The sequence below is a fragment of the Onychostoma macrolepis genome, chromosome 20 (assembly GCF_012432095.1).
Source record: "Onychostoma macrolepis isolate SWU-2019 chromosome 20, ASM1243209v1, whole genome shotgun sequence".
Taxonomy (NCBI): domain Eukaryota; kingdom Metazoa; phylum Chordata; class Actinopteri; order Cypriniformes; family Cyprinidae; genus Onychostoma; species Onychostoma macrolepis.
The window spans coordinates 11,473,665-11,498,220 of record NC_081174.1 but is presented as its reverse complement, the minus strand read 5'-3'; the positions used below and the strand labels follow the sequence as shown (position 1 = coordinate 11,498,220).

At 38.4% G+C, this 24,556-nt stretch overlaps 2 protein-coding genes across 2 annotated transcripts; one reads left to right on the top strand and one right to left on the bottom strand.

Moving 5' to 3' along the window:
- Positions 1-11,512: 11,512 nt before the first annotated feature.
- On the top strand, positions 11,513-15,557 carry LOC131527750 (meprin A subunit beta-like). Its single transcript, XM_058757055.1, has 9 exons — positions 11,513-11,648; positions 11,933-11,951; positions 12,049-12,108; positions 12,194-12,237; positions 12,945-13,023; positions 13,152-13,269; positions 13,475-13,653; positions 13,789-14,007; positions 14,179-15,557. Exons 1-9 carry the CDS (start codon positions 11,592-11,594, stop codon positions 14,406-14,408), a joined length of 1,005 nt encoding a protein of 334 aa, XP_058613038.1. The 5' UTR covers positions 11,513-11,591; the 3' UTR covers positions 14,409-15,557.
- A 779-nt stretch (positions 15,558-16,336) lies between these two features.
- On the bottom strand, positions 16,337-23,812 carry LOC131527745 (maternal DNA replication licensing factor mcm3-like). Its single transcript, XM_058757049.1, is given in 19 exon segments — positions 16,337-16,587; positions 17,851-18,013; positions 18,264-18,339; positions 18,523-18,620; positions 18,699-18,790; positions 18,873-19,013; positions 19,118-19,268; positions 19,350-19,387; positions 19,389-19,477; positions 20,034-20,208; positions 20,320-20,528; positions 20,813-20,944; positions 21,283-21,436; positions 21,618-21,726; positions 21,803-22,041; positions 22,661-22,791; positions 23,061-23,269; positions 23,376-23,488; positions 23,595-23,812. Coding segments are annotated over 19 exon segments (2,490 nt in total). The 5' UTR covers positions 23,667-23,812; the 3' UTR covers positions 16,337-16,488.
- Between the last annotated feature and the right edge of the window lie 744 nt (positions 23,813-24,556).

Here is a 24,556-nt window from a genome sequence, read left to right as displayed (position 1 = left end):
AGACGCGTTGTTTCGCACCCTCCATTTTGCCAAGGCTGCAGGACAGAGGTGGGCAGCGACGGCTTCCTCCACAGGGGGGAGTTTAACATACCCCGCTCGGTCAGCGCCGTCCACAGACGACAGAAGGGAGGATCCCGGATTGTGCACTCGACTGGTGAGCGGCGCGTTCCACGACTTCGCTATCTCGTCGTGCACCTCCGGGAAAAAGGGACCGGGCCTCCGCGGGGTGTCCTTTCGGCCGCGATCCGACTGGAGGAACCACTCGTCCAGACGGCTTCTGGCCGGCTCGGTAGGAGGCTCCCACTCCAGACCGAGCTCATCAACTGCCTTGGTCAGGACGCGGAGGAGCTCAACATCACTGTGATGGAGGTCCCCAGCGTCACTGATGAGCGCAGTGTAATCCAGTGGGCTGTTGGACCACTCCTCTCTTGCAGACGCTGCCACCGAGATGGCATCATCCTCATCCTCCTCCGTGGCTCCGAAAGACACCACATCTTGCGCGCTGGGGGAGGGGTGGAGATTAGCGGTCATGAAGCGCACTGGAAGGGGACCTGCAGCAGGGGGGTGAGGAGCGCGTGGGCACTGAGCCGGCGCAGTCTCGTCACCCGACCCGGACAGATCCGCATCAGTAACTCGTGGCACTTTACTCCTTGGCTCAAAAGAGGCTGCAGAGGAAGAGCGCGGCAGAGCTAGTTGGGAGAGTTCATCGCCTTGGACGATGGCCACATGGAGCCTGAGAGTCCGGAGACTCATATCTCCGCAGTGGGGGCAGTCCGACCCCCCAAGCACCGCCTCTGCGTGGGCGCAACCCAGGCAGAAGACGCATGATTCGTGGCCATCAGAGGGTTCGATTGGCTCTACGCAGGAGAGGCAATCGCGAGAGGTCATCTTTTGTCCATCCGAAGCTCACCGGAACACAGCAGGGGAAGAGAAGGCGTGTCCGCTACAGCGTGTAGATCACGGTGAGTAGTAGATGTCTTTGATAGGCTTCTTGCTGAAGGAAAAAAATTTAAATGGATGACGTGCAAGCACTGCTTTATATAGAGTGGGATCCTGCTCATATTTTGCGCGCTTGAACGTCATTGGCCAGTTTTACTGGCGTGATTCAATAAGGCTTCAGTAGTATTCGAGGAAAAGGTATTTCCCATAGCAATGTAGAGTGACCGAATTGAAGGGGAACATCTGTTGTCTACAAATGTAAAAATCTTAAAGACATCTAATAGACGTCTAATTTGACATCTAAAAGGAGATGTCCTATAGACGTATTGCAGATGAGCAAACACTCTAAAAATTACATCTTGCAGATGTAAATGCAGATGTCAAATAGACGTCTCCGAGATGTACGTGTGCTATCAGGACAAGCTTCGTTCAAACTCGACAGAATCAAAATAAAACTCACCAAAACGGTTTGTCTTTCTGCAGTTCCAACAATCATCAACTCTAGTCCCGAGTTCAAACTGCACGATTTTAGCCCGATTTTTTTGATAAATCGCCGACAAATGCCCGAAATTGGAGGCATTCAAAATCGGAAACTCGTTCAGGCGAGTGACAATCGCGCAGTGTGAATTCTCAAAGATGCGATCTGAGATAATCGTCAATGCGTCGCCGATGCCCGCGAAATATTTGGCATGCTAAATATCTGGAGCTGTCGGCGATTCACAATCACGCTGTGTGCAATGATTCTGACTGAAAACTACATCAGCGATGACCTTCATCCAATTAGAGACCAAGATACAGGGCAGATGGAAGTTCGGGGAGGAGTTATAAACCAGAATATCAGTATTTTAATAGATATATACAATTATATCATACAGAAACAAGGACAAACATTTGCTTGACCAGCCGCAACATCAACAGTTACTGCAAAATTATTATTTACATCTCTTTGCAGAACACACAATCCCTGTTCCCTGTATCTCGCTCCTGTATAATCTGTTTTTCTTTTTGTAGCTGGAAATCAGCGCACAGATCATGTGAACTCCGAGAACTCCGGTCTGACGCACGTGGGTTCTCACGTTATTTCCTTATCACTTTTTGCGTGTGTTTTGTCGTGAAATGTAGTTTGCAGATCAGACAGAGTTGTCGGCGATTCTTCCTATTGTGAAATCATGTAATGTGAACCCCCCTGTCGCCGATCCATCGTGCAATGTGAACACAGCAGCGACTGAATGCTACCCCAGATAGTCACGCAGTGTGAAAACAACGGCGATCCGACGAGTTTGAAAATCGTGCAGTGTGAACTCGGCATAAGCTAATTCACTAGATGTGAAAATGTCGGGAGAGCAGCGGGTGAAAGAACGCTTAACTTAACTTATGGAGTTTCGACTAGCAGCTTTGAGGGAGAGGATTATTAACACTCGCTGGCTAATCATGTACGCTAGAATAAAAACATATAAAGTAACAGATTGTTACGTGCGGTGGTGTCCAAGGAGCACGAGGAGGCGGCGGTTACAAAAGGTAGATTCTTTAATGAAGATAAGTGGATCACGAAATATACACACATCACAACTTAACATTATTATCAATAACGGACAAACACAGAGGGAGAACTCAGGACTTATAAAGGAGCAGGAACAAAAGAGCAAACAACATAATCAAACTCAATTAACTAATGAGGGTAGGAACTAAACCAAATAAGGAAAGTGAGGACTAGGACAGACAGACATGTAACACAGATAAAGTAATAGATTAATTTATGACAAGAGTGGACCTGAAAAATCTACATCATAACAGGAGTTCTGACCTTTGTCACAGAAAGTATTCTTTTTTGCCTTTTTCTCTATCACGCTTTAGAAATCATAAGAAATTATATATCAGCTGAAAACTTAAAATCTCAAAATTCATCCTTTGAAACCCATTTTAAAATCAGACATTGCATTACCATGGAAATGGTACATCAAAATCATGTTACAAAATGTTTTCATTAATGAATTATAAAAATTTAAGTTTGGATAGTGCACTATAATGTCTATGTTCAAAACTGTGGGTGACAGTTATGGGGTTAAAGGCAGCTTTAATCGCCTTTTTGGTAACTTTATGACTTAACTGACGGCATAACTGCGACATTGCATGCTCGTAGTGCACGCCACTGCATTTGTGCGTGGAAATGAAGTGCATGTGATACGAGCACAGTATAACGACTGACAGGACAGGAAGATTAGTTTTTACTGACGTATGGCCTGACAACATCTCATCTGAGCAGTTCACTGTTGTTCTACTGAAGCTCCCTTGTCACCGGTACCATTTCCACGCTCGTTTGACTCGCTCTGAGGTGAAGTGGAGTGTGGGTCTGAAAAAGTCTCCTGTTTGATGTGGTCATATAAAGATATTCTGCATCTAAATAAATGCAATTCTTGTCAAGAAAAAAAGAGACAGAAGCAGCAGTTATAACGTGTTTGTTAATGTAAATTAATTTTAACGGCACTCATTTCATTAAAGTGTGATTAAAGGTTTGCTCCACCCCAAAATGAAAATTTAGTCATTAATCACTTACCCCCATGTCGTTCCAAACCCGTAAAAGCTTCGTTCGTCTTCGGAACACAATTTAAGATATTTTGGATGAAAACCGGGAGGCTTGTGACTGTCCCATTGACTGCCAAACAATTAACACTGTCAAGGCCCAGAACAGTATGAATGACATGTCAGAATAGTCCATCTGTCATCAGTGGTTCAACCGTAATGTTACGAAGCTACGAGAATACTTTTTGTACGCAAAAAACAAAACAAAAATAACGACTTTATTCAACAATTCGTCTCCTCCGCGTCAGCGTAACGCCATTTTGGAGAGTATCTGCGTGTTAAGTAACAACCTAATAATTAAGGTTATTAAAAAAAAAAAAATCTCATATGCAACCTGCTTTGCTTAGCATTTCAGATAGCGCTAATAAAGGAAAGTTCCTGTTACCACAGACTAGTTTCACTTCAGATTGATAGTAGACCTTCTCATGTTGTCACTCACACAAAATCAGGTAAGTCTGATGTTGCATTACAAAATAAAAGCCATCCAAAATCTCATATAAAGGGTGTTTTGCTTGGCATTTCAGATAGCTCTAAAAAGGAAAGTCCCTGTTACCACAAACTAGTTTCTCTTCAGATTGATAGTAGACCTTCTCAGGTTGTCACTCACCCAAAATCAGGTAAGTCTGATGTTGCATTACAAAATAAAGGCCCTCCAAAATCTCATTTAAAGGGTGTTTTACTTAGCATTTCAGATAGAGCTAAAAAGGAAGATCCCTGTTACCACACACTAGTTTCACTTGAGATTGATAGTAGACCTTCTCAGATTGTCGTTCACCCAAAATCAGGTAAGTCTGATGTTGCATTACAAAATAAAAGCCTCAACCCTTTAACGCGGCGCACATTTTCTGTTTGACCCGTGGCCTAGCCCGTAGTTGGAGAAATGGATGGAGATGCTGACACCAGGGGCGGTGTTTGCGTATGGCAGAGTATGGCAGTTGCCATACCCTAGCCCAGTCAGGTGCTGTGAAAAATTATCCAAACTTGAGTCGATTATAATTAGTTTTTATTATTTTAAATTAGAGAGTTTTAAAAATAGTAAACCAATGATAAGCACTAAAATAACTTGTCAGTAAAACTTCGTAACGCCATTGGATCATCGAGCTCTCAGCGAGACCTCGTAACTTCACCCCGCCTCCGTTCAGATTGACGCGCCGCGCACAGCCTGGAGAAGATGAGATCTCTGCTTTTTCGTAATGCAAGGGTAAATAAATAATTGATGTTTGAATAGTACAGCGTTTTCTTTACTCAAACACTATGTCTGTAAAGGATAATGTTTTTGTGTGTTTGAAGAGTGGAGAAGAATTAGTTATTTGCCGTCTATATAAATATCCTGTGCATAAACGCTTAATTTGAGATTTTGGCCAAGTGTATTAAACAAGAAAAAACTAAGCGTCCATATAGCTACAATCAAAGTTGTATAACCTGTAAAAGTTGATGAAAGCATATAATGCAATGCACTTGCTGCTTCAAATAACAGTCACAGCGGTTCTGATGACAGACAAAACACATCTCCGTCATTCTCTGGTCAAAAACATTGTTAACTTCATTTGAGCTTGATTTTCATATAATGTTAAGTGCAAGTTTCTGATACAATACCAACGCTAACGACGCAGTGTTGTTTAATTATTGATTTTTTGCACTTTTTTCCCACCCCATAACACCCCCCATGTAGTCTTAATGGGTCGCGTTTCAGTCACTATTTCATATTAATTCGGTTGTCTGACAACAGAAACAGTAAAATGTGTCAATGAAAACAGTTTTATTTATTTTTATTATTATATTTTTTTTAAATCAACGAAACATCCACTCAAACAAACAACAGGGAGAGGGGAACAACAGACACGAAAACAGTTTTATTGAGAATTCAGCTGCATCAAAATACAGTATGTGGGTACAGAGAGGCAAACAAATGTAGCCTAATAATAAATAATAAATGTACATTTTGTATGTTCAGAGGAAGTGAGCTGCCCTGCCCTGCGAAAATGTAAACAGGTTTGTGTAAGTACATTGCTCAGTGCAAAGAAAGAGAAGTAATGGGAAGCTGGTATTTCTATGTTCTTTTTTCATGTGTCTAATATGTGTCTGCTATTGATTGTCATTAATTTATTTGTTCTTATTTTATTATTTACTAAATTATTCAAAGACATACTACTTTTTTTTTTAGTTCATATAAATTTGATTCTGAGTGCAGGTGATTCTTGGGTGGGGAGGGGGCGTGGTCCATGGGAAATAGTCCTGCCACCACAGCTGGAAAAAATCCTAGAGGAAACACTGCATAAATTTAATACAATTTGAAAAATGCATTTACAAAAGTAAAAAGAAAATTCCCCTGTAAATCACTTTGTCAAATGTCACCTCGTATTAAGAAGGCTAATTTTTGATTAGAATTTTTTATTATTGATTAGAAGGTGCTCCTAAATTTTTTAAATTAAGAGGACAAGCGCTATTAATTACAAGAAGAAAAACACGGCTCTTAAACTGGGTGTGTGACAGGTATGGCTGTGGATCGGGGTTTGGCCGAGGAAAAATTTTCAGTCAAAAGATTATTTTTTGCTTTAACCCCCGTTTTAAGAACTGCAGGTTTCTCTGGTAGTGGGCGGAACTAATGCGCAAACGACAATCTCATTGACCCGGCGCTCACCTATTATCGTCTCTGTTTTGATTTCAGCAAATCAATTCGAGCGAACGCAGACAACGTAATTAATATTCATGAACCTAGCAGCTCATTAATCCTTAGTGCGTTTTATATTGATGACAAATATGCATTCATACTTGGTTATTCTAATTACTAAAGTTCTATCATCATATAATATAAAATTATCATAATATATTATAATGCTTGACTGACTGATACTATGTCAGTAGATAAATAGTGTAGATGAATGTACAATGTTTTATAATAATAATTCATTCTTTTTAGTGTCCATTTCATTAATTTAACATATTTAATATTGGGGGCATCCAAAGTTATTTGACATTTGAAAAAATCTTTTTTAAAGTAACGCAATAGTTACTTTCCCTGGTAATTAGTTACTTTTATAATGATGCAACTCAGTTACTATTTGTGAGAAGTAACTAGTAACTATAACTAATTACTTTTTTAAAGTAACGTGCCCAACATTGGCCTTTACACGTAACGTTATTGCGTCTACACGCGTTATTTCGTGTACAGACGTTAGTGTTTTGGCCAATGGCAAGGCCAAAGTCATCCAAATTTGAATAACCTTTTCTGATAAGAAGTGTGCGCTGCAAACGCGAGCATTTTTGAAATCGAGTTAAAATTTCAAATTGGAGCCTGTACTACGTCGATATTTTAATAAGCTCCTTATGTAGCCGAATCTGCACTGGTTTGAAATTTTTTATTTTTTTTTATTGAACAAATATAACATCAAGTACAGTGTCACAATTAAGAGCAAAAATAAACACTAAATCAGAAGACAAAAAGCCAGTGAAGGGAAGTAAAACAAAAGCAAGTAAAAATAAAAATAATAAAAATAAAAATAAATACAAATAAAATTGAGCCAGGGGTAACAAAAACTTAAAATAAATTCAAGATAGAGAGAAAAGCCTTGAGACCCTTTTGGTTTTCATTACAAAAAAGCTTTAATGCTTTGGCATTGTTAGAAGAGATGGTACCCAAATAACATTTAAGGTCTTTGCAAAAAATTATAAAAAGAGGTTTGACAGACAAAAACTTACACTTGTGTACAAAAAACTTGGCTAGAAAAATAAATAGATTTATAAGAAAATATTTGTCTTTTAAATTTTGGTCAGAATTATAAAATCTAAATAAGACATCCTTAAACATCAAAGAAAAGTTGACTAATAAAGAAGCACGTACAAACAGACAAAATTTCTCCCAAAAAGTAGCTACATGAATACAGTCCCAAAAAAGATGAGGAACAGACGCGTCTTCCACTCCACAGAAGGAGCAAAGGGGATCCAACTCTGGAAAACATTTTTTGATAAAGACTTTGACTGGGTAAAATCGATGCAACAACTTGAATGATACCTCTTTAACCTTATTAGTGATTAAATATTTATTGGATAGAGACCACACTTTCTTCCAAGGAATATCATTAAAACTATTACTCCAATATGAAATTATAGAAGGGACAGTTATAATATCACTCTGAAAAAGTTGTCTAATCTTTCTATTCCTAGAAGAGGGACAGGATGAAAAACAGATCTTCCCTATTGCATTTTCGCATGGATGCATCCAAGAGGTAGAAGAGAGTAAAGAATCCGCTGAGTTTCTTAAAAGTGCAATAGCTCCACTGGGGATGGCATCCATCACTATGGCAAAGTCTCGCGGGGTGACAGGAATACAATATTTCGTTAAGAATTCAGTATAAGAAAACAAATGACCATTTGAATTTACAAGTTGAGAAACCAAAATAATATTATTATTAAACCAATCTGAAAGGAAAAGTGTTTTATTTTTATATCGGATATCATGGTTATTCCAAATAAAATACCTGTGGGGACTAAAATTGTGTTTATAAATCAAGTGCCAGGCCAGAAGCACCTGCCTGTGGAAATTTGACAATTTGATGGGCAATTTAGAGATATTATAATTGCATACTAATAGAAAGGGGAGACTGCCAACTTTAGAAAAAATATAATTTGGAATAGCATTCCATATGGAATCAGAATCATTCAAGAACTGCCTCAACCAATTGACCTTAAACGTATTGTTCAGGGAAGCAAAATCAAGAAAGTTAAAACCGCCCTGTTCAAAGCTATTTATGACAACAGATTTTTTAATGTAATGTCTCTTGTGTTTCCATAAAAAATCAAAAAGCATTCTATCAACCTCTACACAAATTGTCTTGTCCACATGTAAAGAAAGAGCAGGGTAGGTCAATCTAGAAACACCCTCCGCTTTGGCGAGGAGGGCTCTCCCTCGTAAAGACAAGTCTCTTTGGAGCCAGGAATTTAACTTTTTCTTAGCTTTAGTAATTACTGGATCAAAGTTTAACTTTCCTCTCGCATTGACATCTTTACAAATCGTAATACCCAAATAATTCACTTGAGACTTAACAGGAATATTATGCAGGAATGGAACAGAACAAGATTTTAAGGGAAGGAGTTCACATTTATCTAAATTCAAAGATAGACCAGAAGCTTTTGAGAACACTTTAAGATCAAGAGCAATGGGGATCTGTAAGTCGTTTTTTAAAAAGAGTGTGGTATCATCAGCTAATTGAGTTATGATAATCTGTTTATCTGCTATATTAATCCCTTGCAATTGACTATTCAACAGGGAAGTAGTAAGGAGTTGAGCAGCCATCAAAAACAGATAAGGTGATATCTGTAAAATCAAAAAAAAAAAAAAAACAACTTTCATCTCTAATCAGTTCATCATAGTCCAACAAATCTAAAACAATGCGTATATTGTTAGCAATATGCCTTTTTGGGATGAAGCCTGACTGAGTTTCGTCTATTATTGAGTCCAGAACCCGTTTAAGTCTTTTGGCCAGTAACAGAGCTAATATCTTATAATCACAGTTTAATAAACAGATTGGACGCCAATTATCAATCAAAAGAATGTCTTTCTTAGGTTTAGGTACTAAAGTAAGTAATCCCTGAGATAAGGTAGGCGGAAGTGTCTCAGACGCAATACTCTCCAAATAAGTTTCAAGCAGGAAAGGTGCTAACTCAACAGCAAAACTTTTATACAATTCGGCTGTCAGCCCATCTGTGCCCGGAGACTTATTGTTCTTTAGAGCTTCAATAGACTCAATTATTTCATTGATGGATATATCACTATCGCAGGTGTTCTTATCTTCATTAGATATTGTCCTAACATCTTCCAAGGACTGAAAAAAAGACAAAGCTGAGTCTTTGCAATATTTAGAGTTATAAAGATTTGAATAGAAGTTTGCACAAAATGTGCCGATTTCCTTAGGATCAGAAATAACTGTGCCGTTTAAATTTAAAGAGTTAATAGTTAAATTTCTAAAATTATTTTTTTTCCATTCTGAAGAAATATGCTGTACTTTGTTCTCCTTGCTCTAGCCATCTTCTTCTAGAGCGAATAAAAGCGCCCTCTGCCTTATTCTTATAAACTGAGTCTAACTGAGTTTGCAGATCAATAAATTCTGACAATTCAGTTTCTGACAAACCACCTGCATTTTCCCAGAGAGAGACATTATTTTAGAAATGACAGTCTCCTCTTCAAGTCTTTTACGTTTAGCTAGAAGGCTGCCAAAATTCCTAGCACACTTGCCAATTTCATATTTAAGAAGTTCCCATTTGAGACCGTATTTATTCTCCTTTTGTGCTTTGATCCAGTAATTTTCAATCAAGAATAAAATATCTTTCCTTAATTGATCATGCTTAAGCAAAGAAGAGTTAAGTTTCCAATAAGAGGCTCTAGGTCTTGAAGAAGAAATAACTGATGATAGAGAGGATTGGATAAGAGTTGCTTTATGATCAGTCATGGGTGAAGGGAGAATGCTAACAGAAACATTAAAATCCCTTACAGATTGTGAAACGAGCCAGTAGTCTATTCGGGACTGTCTAGAACAATTTTTATTACTCCAAGTATAGGATTTAATATTCGGAAACTTTTCCCTCCAAATATCAATAATATCAAATTTATCCATTAATATTTTTAATTTAGGATTAGCAGAAGCAGACTGTTTGACCGTGAGCCATCCAAACATCATTGTTCCACTGATTTTTCCAAAAAGCAGTATCGCTGGAAACGGAGTGGGACTCTTGAAAAAAAACAAAAATCAGTCTTGAACGATTTGGCATACAGAAACAAAGCCTTCCGTTTAGTAACGTCTCTTAGACCCCTGGCATTGAGAGAAATAATAGAAATAGACATACAAAAAGAACTCTTTGAACAATGAACAGCAAATAACCGAGCTTACTGAGGTTGGAAAGGCAAAAGCAGCTGACGACAAGGCCATATCAAGCACGCTTACAGCCATCAATAGTCCTGCTCCATAACAAAAATGAAGAGCTCAAAAAAGCTCAACGTTATTTGGAAAGAGATGAACTGTCTGAAGAGGCTTACACGGGGTTAATTTCAGAGCCTTCAATGAAAGCACGGTGTCCGACAAAACGCGCCCTTTTCCCCCTCCTTGCGGGCCTTTTCAACACCCGGCCACAGCAACTGCCTCCTTTCTCGGTCAAAAGCAGTAAGATCCTCTCCACACGCCATCTCTCATCACACGTGAGGAAAACTGAATGATGATCGCGCGCGGCCTTGAAGTATTCAGAAGCCTCTTCCCTATGCGGTGGACAGTGTCGATCTTTTCCGGAAGAGTTTTGCTCTCCTCTGGAAAAATGGCTGTACAGATGCGGATAGATTCGGTTCTGGCATTTTCATTTTCCTTTTCAGGTACTCCATGCAAGCGCAGGTTCCAGCGGCGAGAGTATCTTTCCATGTCTACAATTCTCATTTTGCAGAGCTCCATCTTTTTTTCTTCAGTATTTAGTCTAACTTCGATGTGGCCGACTTTCCCCTTAATATTATTCAACTCAGCGCACACAAAGTCCACCGTCTTTTTTAGCCCTTCAATTTTAAGTGCGTTGTCACCCACCATTTTCTCCAGGGCATCCGAGCGACTATTTATGAGCTGTGAGAGAGTGGAAACCACGGCATCGTCTTCTGCTTTGCCTTTCTTTGATGGGGGCTTACCTGGGCTCTCTGGAAGCGGGGTAGATAAGAGGGTTTCACCGGGAGACGAATAGCTGTGGAAGCTCTCGGACACACGTGAAGCACGCGACATCTCTTTTTCCTTCCTTTTGTCAGCAGCAGATTTCATCTTTAAGTTATCGAGGAGCACTATTAAGTATTTAAGTAAACATAAACACGTAACAAGATTGTACGTAGTGTAGTTTGGCTGTTAAAATTAGATTTGTCAGCGGAGCCCGATAAATGTAAACTTAGCAGGACGCCATCTTGCGCAATCCGCACTGGTTTGAATTGGCCGCCTCCAGCTAGCGCGGTGACGTAATCGTGACGTCGGCGCAAAAAGGGTCTATAAATTGGTTAATACACAATGCACTGATGGTCTGAAGGTCTGAAGAGTCCGGCTCAGAGTGAAGTTCTCATGGCGTCTCTTCATACATTGCTGATTCTGTGCGTATGTGCCACAGCTCTGTGTTTGGTGAGTGTAGAATTCAGATGTTATAGAGAAAAAATGTTTTTGATCATGTGTTGATTAATATAGTGCTAAACAAAAGCAACTGATCATATGTTGAAACAAAACTAACACAGTTGTTGTTATAGTAAAATGTTATTGCCTTTTTCAAGACTGAATTAGTTTATGATGAAATAGTTTGTGGTTATTTCATGATAGCAGGTTATACAATATCATAGCTTGCACTGTAATAGTTTGTTGATGTAAATGTGCACCTATGACACTTATTCAAATTTTTTTTTTTTTCAAAGCCAACATCTTCATTGACAGGTGAGTCGTAACAATCACATCATTTTAATAACGATGCATTCATATGATGTAATGATTTTATATACTATGCTCTGAATTTTTTTTTTTTTTTTGATAGGCAATACAGAGATTGATGTGGATAATGGAAAAGACCAGGATATATTTGATATAAATGAAGGTTTGTGGACACATTAATATCATGTCTTAAATCTGTAGCATAATTTCTGTAACAGTTTTGCATTAACTTCTGTCTTTTTCAATAGCGGCAGGACTTGACCTGGTGGAAGGAGACATTCTGTTAAATGAGGTCAGTGCTTTCTTTGAGCAAATTCTCAAGCCACTTTCCACAAACGGTACAAACTAGGGCCTGAATCTCTGGGCTTAAAAAATAATAATAAAATTTTTAGGACATTCTTAACCTTCAGAAAATTTCAACAGTAACAATCAAACTAAAGTGTAAATAATACAGTTTAAAAGTTTTCAGGCGCAAAACATCACACACAACTAAATAATAAACTTATTCAAAGAAAACAATATAAAATAAAACAAAACAGTTGCAAGTTACAGGGTTGCAAATAAGCTAAATCCATGTTTGGTTTATATTTAACCCTCTGGGGTCGACAAACGCATATGCGTTTTGTGGCATAATCTCCTGATAACGCCGAAAAGAACTTAAATTACACTTTCAGTTTTGATCGTACAGATAAGAGTAATACATCAATCAAATCTGTAAAGGGTCTACTTTTATTTGTATAAACTTTTACTTTGTATACTACTATTATTTGCAAAAGTTTAGTTTTTCACTAACCACGCATAAACGTTTCTTTCTCAGAAACAAAATCATATCCATAAATGCTGCTAACATATTATTGTAGCCCAGTCTATGCTGTTTACAGTGTTATAAGACTTTAGCCATTTATATGTTTATAAGCAACTGAAAAAAGCACAAATGTAAGGACGTGTCAAAACTTCTCCAGGCCCCCAAAACACCCTCAGACCCCAGAGGGTTAACAGGGAGAAGGCAGAAACACTATTCTGGATGAAGAGTATCGCTGGCCGACCACTGTGCCATATGTCCTAGACAGCAGCCTTGGTCTGTGAATATATAATAATTGATTCAGTTTAGTTGTTCAATTCGGTTATTCAAATTCTTACTTGATATATGCTCCAAATTGCTCCCTCCCCGTCTTCTTTCTCTCTCTCCCTTTCTCTCTTTAATAGAAATCAATGCCAAAGGTGTGATACTGAAATCATTTGAGCAATACAGACTCAAGACCTGTATTGACTTCAAAGCCTGGGATGGAGAGCCAAACTACATTTTCGTATTTAAAGGCAGTGGGTAAGAAAACTTCAAAAACATTATTTTATTTTAAACATTATTTTAATATTGCCATGCTCCATGCTCATTTAAGTTATTGAAAAGTTAATCATTTAAATTTATTTTAAATTAGACTAATAATGACAACATGTTAGACCTTTTCAGACATGTGCAAACATTGGGCCTTTCTTGCATTGACTGTCAGGATGTTTTTATGTTCAATCAGATGTTTCTCAAAGGTGGGGAATCGAAAGATGGGGAAACAAGAGTTGTCAATTGGTGCAAACTGTGACCGTTTAGGAACAGTGGAGCACGAGTTTCTGCATGCGCTGGGTTTTTGGCACGAGCAGTCCCGATCTGACAGAGAAGACCATGTCACCATCATGTGGGACCAGATTAAAGAGGGTAACTATTGAATTCTTAAATACACGCATCAATAATAACATGATTCTGTCTTGCCAAACTCCTAAAATCTATATTCTAATATTAAATACACACCTGTTTGTTTATTAACTGTTTTGCCGTTCGTTTCTCACTTAGGTAAAGAGAACAACTTTAATTCATATGATGAAACGGTGTCAAGCTCTCTCGGTGTGCCCTATGATTATGGTTCAGTCATGCACTACAGTAAGACATCCTTCAGCAAAGGTAGTGAGCCAACCATCGTTACCAAAATACCAGAATTCTTGGATGTGATTGGTCAACGCATGGAGTTTAGTGACAGTGACCTGCTCAAGCTGAACCGGCTATACAATTGTAGTAAGTTTATGATTAAGCACTTTCTGTAGAAGACTCGACTGAATAATCCTCCATTAATTTTGTATAAATATATTGACATTAGTTTGACTGAAATGATAAAGACTGCTTGCTCAACTAATACTTTGCTTCTATCACTCACCCTCACCTAAACATTTTTCATAATTCGTCCAGCTACAGCCTCAACTTTTCTGGACTCTTGCCAGTTTGAGGAGCCGAATATCTGTGGTATGATCCAGGGTGATGGTGGAAATGCCAAGTGGGTTTGTGTACAAAAGGTAGAGGGTGGTCCACAGACGGACTACACCAACCTGGGTCAATGTCAAGGTATAAACACCCCTGATCACAAAAGCAGGATTCATCCTAGTTTTGCATTTATTTACAATGAAAAGTGCCATTTTTGAGCCACATGATCGCTGGAAATAAAACTTTATGCAAATGAGAAGTGAACTTCGCAATCGTGTTTCCATTTACGCAACTTCGTGCTGGGTGGCCCTGCCTATTGTGAAATCTCATTGGCCCTAAATCCACATAACCTCAAATATATTTGCTTGTGATGCATCCAAAAATCGCACACCGTTTAGTATGTAAAACATTTGACTGGAAACTGTTAAGAAATGATTTTCTTATTTTTCTCTGTATGAAATTTGGAGATACTACATCCACTCCCTTACCACTGTCACTTCACAGCCATTCACAAATCTTCTCCTGTGGCCCCATGGGATAGTAAAGTTTCATCAAACTTTTACTGTAAATTCAGACACACTACTTTTTTCACATATTGTTTTCATCTACTACGTAGTAGGGAAGTAGGCATATTCAGACAGAAGGATAGAGTCACATCAAGCAGGAGTGTCATGTGTGCAATACTGAACTTTTTCACAAAGCTAATATTTTAGCAAAATTTACACCAACTGCAAAAGAAAAAAAAAACTGCTATTGCATTTCCATTACTTTACAAATGAGGAAACTAAATACAGAGAGATAAGTATACAGAGAAATGTCAAACTTTATAGTCACTTTCTCAGCACCGTATTAGAAACTTCCTCACAAATCGCAGAGTTGACTATTATTTGTATTTGTTTGCCAAGGTAATTTAACTCAAAGTATAGTGTTATGAACGTACATTATTATATGATTTTTTTTAAGATTTTTTTTTTTTTATTATTATTTATTTTATTTAACTATTGTGACCCTATTGTGAAAATGTGTCATTGCAGTCTTACCGCATCATACCCCGTTAGGCCAAAGACTCTCTTAAAGGGATAGTTCACCCAAAAATGAAAATCCTGTCATTAATTACTCACCCTCATGTTGTTCCAAACCCGTAAGGCCTTTGTCCATCGCTGGAACACAAATTAAGACATTTCTGATGAAATCCAAGAGTTTTCTGATCCTGTATAGACAGCAACTGAATAACCATGTTCAGGGCCCAGAAAGATAGTAAGGACATTGTTAAAATAGTCCATGTGACATCAGTGGTTCAACTTTAATTTTATGAAGCTACAAGAAAAAACGTTTGTGCAAAGAAAACAAAAATACTGACTTGAATCAACTTTCTTCTCTTCCGTGTCAGTCTTTGACGTGTGTTCACAAGGCATGCGTGTAGTGCTGCTGATCCAGGAGCCGGCGTTCTGACGTAGAACGTCCATTTCTCTTAGTTCACAGTCTGTATATTCTGATTTGAACTTCTCTAGACATTTCTTGTCAAGGATTGTTGTGACATGCAAAATGATCTTTAAACTCAATAATAAGGTCCAAAGAGAAAGCGAGAAGACTGGCTTAATACCTGATTATCTAATAAAGTTTATATATCCACAGGGGTTGGGTTCTTCATGCATTTCAGCACAGCCACAGGAACAAGTGAAGGTGACAAGGCTTACCTGGAAAGTCGCCTCTTTTACCCCAAAAGACGCTCCCAATGCCTGCAGTTCTATCACTACAACAGCGGGGGCGTCGATGACCAGCTAAACATCTGGGTGCGTGAATACACCACTAAAAACCCCAAAGGAGCCCTGAGACTCATTCAGAAGATCAGTGGTAATAATTCTTTGTGTTTAAAACACCAATAGATAAATCATTTTAGCCTATGGGTAACTTATACTTGTACAACCTAGGTGGACGTCAAGGCTTCTGGGAACTTTACCATGTTACACTAAATGTCTCTGATAAATTCAGAGTAGTGTTTGAAGGAGTTAAAGGAAGAGACACATCAAAGGGTGGTCTGTCTCTGGATGACATCAACCTCTCAGAGACCCAGTGTCCTCAATACACTTGGCGCATTCGTGATTTTACCAGGCTTCTTGCTACAACCCCTGCCGGTACCAAAACCTACAGCCCCCGCTTCCTATCCCCAGATGGTTACTCATTTCAGATTGGTTTGTACATTAATGGCTGGAAGGATAGTCCAGATATAATGGCAATCTACCTCCACCTGACCTCTGGACCCAACGATGACAATCTCCAATGGCCATGTCCGTGGCGTCAGGCATCCATGGAGCTGATGGACCAGAATCCAGACATCCAACACCGCATGAACAACATTAGGATGATCACTACAGATCCAACCAAGACCTCCACTGACTGTAAGACACAAACAAAGTGTTAGGGAGGCATTTTTATGAGCCATTAATGCTGATATGCTAAGCACAGATACTTGGTTACAGATTATGTAGAAATTAAAGTCAATAAAATGTGTTTTATAAATAGCATCTTCTCTCTTTGTGCAGCCATGGGTAATGTTGAGTATTTCTGGGACGACCCACGAAAAGTAGGCAGTCTAGTCACTGACACAGATGGCAGTACATTCTACCGGGGGCCAGGCTCCGGTACGAGCAGTTACATCACACATGATCGTCTGAAGAGTCGAAGCTTCATTAAAGGAGATGATGTCATTTTCCTCCTCTCCCTTGAAGGTTTGCCGTTTTTATTCCATACCAGTGAAATTCTTATGAAATATGACAAGAGTTTTAACTTTCAACTTCATCAATGATAGATGTGACTGGACTTTTGGAGATTCAGACTAGGAGACCAGAAATCCGAGACCTGCAATTAGAGATTGATGACGACACTGGAAGCTCTACTGCAACAGTGGCAATAAGTGTCTTTGTGGCAGCTACCATGTTCCTAGGTCTTGCTGTGGGCACAATGTTCTACATGCAGAGGAGGAGGAGACCGATAGAAAGAGATGGAGAGGTTGAGCCAGAGAGGACAGATGGTTGTATGTTTCCACATACCACTTTTCTCCTCCTACACTAGATAATTGTACCATTATTAAACAGTACAGTAACTCCCATTAAACTGATTTTTCTCTTACAGAACCCCAAATGTCCATTTAAAAGGACAGTGGACTAGAAGATCCCCATGACATCTTGCAGGATACATAATGAAGCCCTTAACGGAGAAAAAAAAAAGAAAAATTCCAGAATTTGTCAGATTGTGTCTACATTACTGTGCTGTAACTACTGAGTCATAACTAGCCTTTCTCTAGTCCCAAAATGAACAAATGAACGAACAAACAAAAAAAAAAAAAATCATATACATCTGATAAAACTGCTGTACTATTCTCAAACTACTATTACTAGCACTTCTTGTGTTCTTTGCCTTAAGATGAGTTGCTTTTTGTATTCTCATTTGTAAGTTGCTTTGGATGTAAAAAAAAAATAAAAGCACTTGATCAAAAAAAGTACTCAACCATTATTGCTCACACAGTTTATTAGTGGTATGTTGTAGTCTGTAACAAAATGCTGGCATGTTATAAATAATTGCAATGTAATTTACATTCCTGAATTTTCAAAGGATGCAGCTGTTCTAAATGAGAAACACCACATTCTCTGAGACCATGACCTGGTTGTCATCCTGCATGCGCTCCAGCAGAAGGTTGATCTCGTTCTGGTCAAACTCCTCGTCCTGGCCTTTGTTAATGTGAGTAAGAAGATCAGGCACTGCCACAGACTGAGACCGGGTCACCTTAAAGGCCTTCAGTAGAGCCGCCTTGAAGACTTTCAATCTAAACATGTCAAGTCAAAAAATCAGGTCACACTGTTAAATCAGTCTCCATATCTAATGTGCAGTAAGATTAAGGAATTGACTCAAACAAAGAAATAAAAAAAAAATAAAAAAGGAACGTGACAGAAAAAAATAAATTCCAGACCAGTCCATCATTGTAGCACAAGTATTGGAGGAATAATGCAGGAAAATTCACAGTATTGACACAAGCCAGAATCTATTATCTGATAATGAAGAGAACTCTGTTGTACCGGTCCTGACTGATGTCAGCCTTCTTCCTTTGACTGCTTCTCTGAGATACTGGCCTGCTCTTCTGACTTGGTTGAGCTGTCAACAACACCACCACCACATTTAAGACAACATCACAGTGGCACTTAATATAGTCAAAATATTAAAATTAAATGTAGAGTAAAACTAAGTTTGTTAAATTGACTTTAGTAAAGCAATGGACAGAACCTGTATTGATTAAGCATAGCTTACTGAGAAATCAAAGTGAATGAGTTGACATACTGTTTTCATCTTCTGTGAAATTGTAAGGGTCAGAGTCCTCTCCTTCTTGGGTCATTTCCACATCGTCATCAACATCTTTAGAGATGCGAGAACGCTTCCTGTAGACATAGTCAGCTCACGCCTGCCACTTCAAACACTCGATTTAACTGTTGGGTTAACCTCCCTTTCACACTCACCTTAGGTTCCTTTGACTCTCTGTATCTTGGCTCTGAGAGACGTCTATCTCAGAGTCCTCAGGCACCTTCCTCTTCTTATCCTTCTCCAGAATCTAGAGTCATGCCAAATTACATTAGACACAAAAGACATAAGGTGAATAAGAGTTTCAGTTCTGGATGTGAATGATTGCATGCCTTTTTGAAATAAGCAAACTGCATGAGTTCAAGTGCAGCTTCTGCATCTCCCAGATCGATGGTTTTACTCATGCGGGCCTTGGCGTGAGCTGTAGACAATCTAATCATGGTCTCCAGAGCTCGAGCGGTCACAGGCATCGTCTGTGGGAATGATAACAGTCAGTCTAAATTAAACCAAGCAATTCAAGAGCAACAATATCATGAAAAGCACCCAAGATTTTACACTTTAAATGGGCTCTACAGACCCTGGCGGAGTCACTGTTGACTTGGTCATGGCTCCGGAGTCTGGAATACTCCTCTGCTATGTAGTCCGATGCCTCCTGTGTCAGGACTGGCTTCACCAGCTTAGCGACGTGGATGTACTTCCTGATGAACTCCATGGTAACAACCTTCTCCCTTTAAAGTGTTTAAAAGGATAAATCACAGAAGCAAAGTAGATAGAAACAAAGTAGATTTTAAATCAAAGTGAAGAAACACCTTTTCTTTCTGTGGCCATGCAGGATATTATCTTTTTTTCTCATAGATCTGTAGCTCCTGCTCGGCTGCTTCTGTGATGTTCGGGTCCTCAGTGGCAAACACATCTACTGTACTCCCCAGTGGCATTGCTGTTGATACAGACATGACAGAATGAGAGCAACAGCTGACTAAAGCTTCTGAAGCTGAAAACTGAATAACATGGAAATGGTCTACATCAGCGGGTCTCAAACTATGGTCGGAAGCATTCCAAGATGTCCACAGGTTGGTAGATTTAATAAAATATTTCTTATTATAAAATGTACATAAAAAAAAAAAAAAAAAAGTTATGCTTCTTAAATATGGAAACATGATAATTTTCTTTCAGGATACTTTGATGAACAAAGTTCAAAAAAAGACCAGCATATATTTTAAATATTTTGTAACAACAATATAAATGGTTTTATATTAATTCAGTGTGTCCTTGTTGAATAAGTGTTCAAAAAATTTAAGCAGTAAAAACTGTTTAACAAAAAATATTAATGAATAAAGGCACCCCCTCCCCAACCTCGCCATCTATCTATGCATGAAGTATAAAAACTTATTCTGTTTCACTTTTAAAACAGTCCACCACCTAAAACAAGGTTCAGCAACCACTGATCTACTGTGCAAACAGTTTGTGTTTTGACCAGCAGATGTCAGCCTCACCTGTTCCCTCCGGCTCTCCTGGTGCTCTGTAGCGATGCATACGCAGCACATGCTCCGAGATCTCCCGATCGCTGTCTGCATCCATCTGATCCAGAACTATGAACAGCAGATCAAATCGGGAAAGCAAGGAATCCTGGAGTCCGATGTTCTCCATTGGGGTCTTATACTGGTCATACTGGGTGAAGAATACACTAGGATTAATAATAAAAAAATTAAATTAAATAAAAAAAAACACCAAGCAAATTATACCTGAATTTTACCAGTCAAGCCAATAATAAATACATACCCTTCCATACACTGGGTTGGCAGCAGCTAATACGCTGCAGCGAGCATTAAGCCGTGCCTGAATCCCAGCTTTGGAAATGGTGACTCTACCCTGTTCCATCACCTCATGGATGGCTGTTCGGTCCATGTCAGACATCTTATCAAATTCATCAATGCACACCACACCTCTGTCAGCGAGCACCATGGCTCCTGCCTCCAAACGACGCTCACCTGGATTAGCCAGAGGATAAAATATACTAAACTTATCATGCAAAATTAAGATAACGTTGTCAGATTTTTTTTTTTTGACATTATAAAAAAAATGTAAGAAAATTTTTTTTTTTTATTTTAAAAAAGGGCTGCATAGGTTGGATACTTGTATGAATATAAAATAACTGCCCAGGGGCATTTCCAGCATAGACACAGAGTGAAATGACTTGTCATAAACAGACTTTTTGCTATAAAATGTTTGCATTTTTGGGTGTATACTTCTCATCACATGTTAAAAGTGTTACCCGTCTCCTGATCAGTCGTGACCGCAGCTGTCAGCCCAACCCCAGACGAGCCTCGTCCAGTGGTGGGAATTGCTCTTGGTGCAGTGAACAAAACATACCGCAGCAACTGAGACTTCGCTACTGAAGGATCACCTGAAATCAGTCAAATGTGCAGTGTTTGTTTCCATAGGTCCAAAAATTACTTGTAAAAAATTTGAAATTTAGATTAAATGTATATAAATAAAGTATAAAGTAACCATAATACAAGTATTTATATATTCTCTCACACACAATTATACATAACTATATAGATTAACCTTAAATAGGATTACATTTCTATAAATGGAGATTAAATTTAATGGATTAAATGCACCGAGGCTCAACATTTAAGATAGATAGTTACCTGAAATGGCACCAGAGAACAAGTCCAGATTTTAGATAAATGATATATTATACATTTTTACAAAACCATGACGCGTTTATAACCTTACCTATGAGCAGAATATTTATGTCTCCTCTGATGCGTGTTCCATTCTCCAGGTTGGTCTCATTGCCTCCCAACAGCAGACACAGAATAGCCTTCTTTATGTACTCGTGGCCATGAATACTGGGAGCTAAAGAACGACTCAGTTGCTCAAAGACGTCCTGAAACATACCAATACTCTTACTTTGCATAGCAACGATGAAACAGATCAAAGCTGCATTTCTCAAAAGCATCATACACCTTAATACCTTGTAGAAACCATTGGGACCAGTTTATCAAGAATTGCAGCCAAGTTTAGAATAAAATCACTCATTAAATAAAGATGTTTGCGCCTCTTCTTACTTTAGCATGAGCCTTGCAAAACTTCTTTATCTTGGCAACATCATCTGCAGAGAACGTCGGCACAATCTCCTTACTCATAAGCTTCACATTGTTAGCCAACAGGATTGTTCTGCAGAGAATCACAGACTCATCTGAGGACATGCCATTGCAGTCCTGATCTCAGGACAGAGTTCAGATATACACACCTGAAGGTCCCAGAGGTGAAGCCACCCTGTTTCGCAGGCAAACAACGGTAGACCCCTACAATCTGCACACGGTCACCTGGTTTCACCCGGTCAACAAGGTCATCGTTCGCAATGATGTCGACAGAACGTGGCAGCTGTCCAGCAGGGGCTTTCTCTGGCATCTCCTGAATGGTCAGTGTTTGGTGGTCCTTATAGCAGCACAGCCCAAACTCTGTCTCCAGGGGATTGTTTTCTTCATCCTACACATGCAAAATTTATTTCATGATTCTTAACATTCTTAATAATAAATCAGTGGTCAACAAGGTATGGTTATTGGGATTTTTCCAAGTAGAACATTCTCCTGGATCAACATCCATATTTCCGTGACAGGAATGTTACAGGACCAGCAAGAGAGGATGATATAGGAATGTCTTCTCACACACACACAAATAAATTATTATTTTTTAACAGAAAATTAAATATTTACTCAAATTAAAGCATTTACTTTGTTCGATAAATACAATTAATAGTTTAATCAATTAAATACATACATGTAACTATATACATTTAAATTGTTAGGTTAATAAACAAAAGAAAAAGTTATAAACAATTAAATTAAATGCATTTAATGAATACATTTGTTACATAAATATTCATGTAACTAAAATGAAATTTAATTAAATTGCTAAATAACATTTTACATTACATTTTATAAAAGTTTAAAAAAAAAAAAAATAATAATAATAATAATAATAATAATAATAATAATAATAATAATAATAATAATAATAATAATAATAATAATAATATATATATATATATATATAAATAATAGATAAAATGTTATTTTCTATATGACCCATACAAAATATAACTCACTTTAGTTGGATAGATGGCACTGGAAGGAAAAGCGTCCAATGAGGTAAGATCAGTGTATTTTCGTTCCAGGGTTTTCTTGGTGGCTGGACAATAGTGGACACTACGCATAATTTTTGGCCTGACCAAGGAACCTACAGATCACATCAAAATTACAAGTTAGAAATGACAACGCATAATTCATAATGACAATTAAGGTGGAGTAAACATCACATTATAAATGTGCATATCAACAGCTTAGACCTAAATATATTAATCTAAAAATCAGGGCCTGAAATTCTGAACAAAGTTGTATTATTTTTAACTGTGTGAAATTACAAGCCTTAAAAACTTATGAGCAATGATAATTTGTAAAAAAAAAAAAAAAAAAGAAAAAAAAGAAAAAGTTGTAAATCCTACTCACATTTGGTCACAATGCCTTCCACACACACAAGGTTTCCCAGAAAGCGTGCACTTAGAGTACGTGGAGAGACATGTTTGTTCCCAAAGCTGCCCTCAAAACCAACATGGAACTCTTCAAACTGCTTGGCGTAAGTGGTGTCTATTGAAGCCACAAGATCCTTTAGGGCTTTTTGGAACGCCACCAACTCAGCAAAAGCATTATTCAGTAATCTGTTGAAAAGAGACCATTAATCAGATGAGCTTCAAGGACAAACTCATAGACAAAGTACTTCATGATACAAGACAACTGTGGGAAGGCTCAAAATAAAATACTTACTCTTTAGCTCTTTTTTCACTTTTTCTTCTCAGGTCGTTAATGTTTACAATAAGACGACACCGGCCGTCAGACACCATACTCCTGACCTTTTCATGATAAATGCCTTGGTCTTGCTGTAAACAACAAAAACAAAAATGGCATTCAGTGCAGAGACGGAAAGGGTGTTTACACAAACCAACTGACCTACATAAAACCAAAAAGAAAAAGAAAATAATTCACATCGTCATCCAGAAAGTCCAGGTACTCCCTCTGAGACTCTCTCAGCTCAAGGTCCTCTAACCCAGTATCCATTTCCACAAAACCAGTGTCAGCATGTGAATTAGCCTACTATAAACTATAATATCAAATCATTTGCAGTTAAACATTACAAATCAAAGAAACAGACATGAATCACAACCAAACGTCTGTCTTTGAAAACCAGGTGCCTACAAATCAATTATGTTAATTAGACTCATTAAGCTATTTGGAGCTAGTGATTATCAGTTATACAGCCACAGGGACCTGCATCCATTTAACTGTTGAAAATAAAAATTAATTCAATATAAATGTCTTCTCTTCCTGGACACAATAAGTAAAAGCTATTTATCTCCTTAAAGTGAACTGCTTTCTTGAAAGGACAATGGAAGAGAGGAATGTGACCCTTGTAAAATGTCAAGTCGCATGCAGTAGCCTAGTGTATCTTTTTCTAATGAAACAACCCCCACAGTATTAATTTATTATTTTATACTGTATTTGACAAAAGAGACATCTGAGACATTTACATGCTATCATAATACGAACCCATAAATAAAGATGTTACAGTGTCTCTGTCTGACAATGAACTACAGAGTTTATTTCGTGCTGCGGGATGTTTACAGTTGACAGTGTCACATAGTTGCATAATCCGCATATAAATTACCTAATTTTCTTTTATAAGCACATTCCAGGAGGTAGGAGCCTCGGGCGACAGCACATGTCAAGTGCTTCGTTTGTAAGCGATTTAACCAGCGTTTTAAACAAATGAATCTTCCTTCGTTCTGGTTGACATTGCATTTAAGTGCGAGCTGTGGAAACACATTTTATTGGTTGGACCTGAACACGCCCTCTTGAAGAAAAACATGTCTCGTCCATATAAATATAGGTGTGTTCGACTTCATGCGGCGCCATGAAAACCGATCGGCGGCTGACTTGAAGAAGTGCAT

Coding starts and splice junctions, on each gene's coding strand:
- LOC131527750 (XM_058757055.1), top strand. CDS start 11,592: ATGGCGTCTCTTCATACATTGCTGATTCTGTGCGTATGTGCCACAGCT. Junction 13,270..13,474: donor TTCGTATTTAAAGGCAGTGG/GTAAGAAAACTT, acceptor ATGTTCAATCAG/ATGTTTCTCAAAGGTGGGGA. Junction 13,654..13,788: donor GTGGGACCAGATTAAAGAGG/GTAACTATTGAA, acceptor TTTCTCACTTAG/GTAAAGAGAACAACTTTAAT.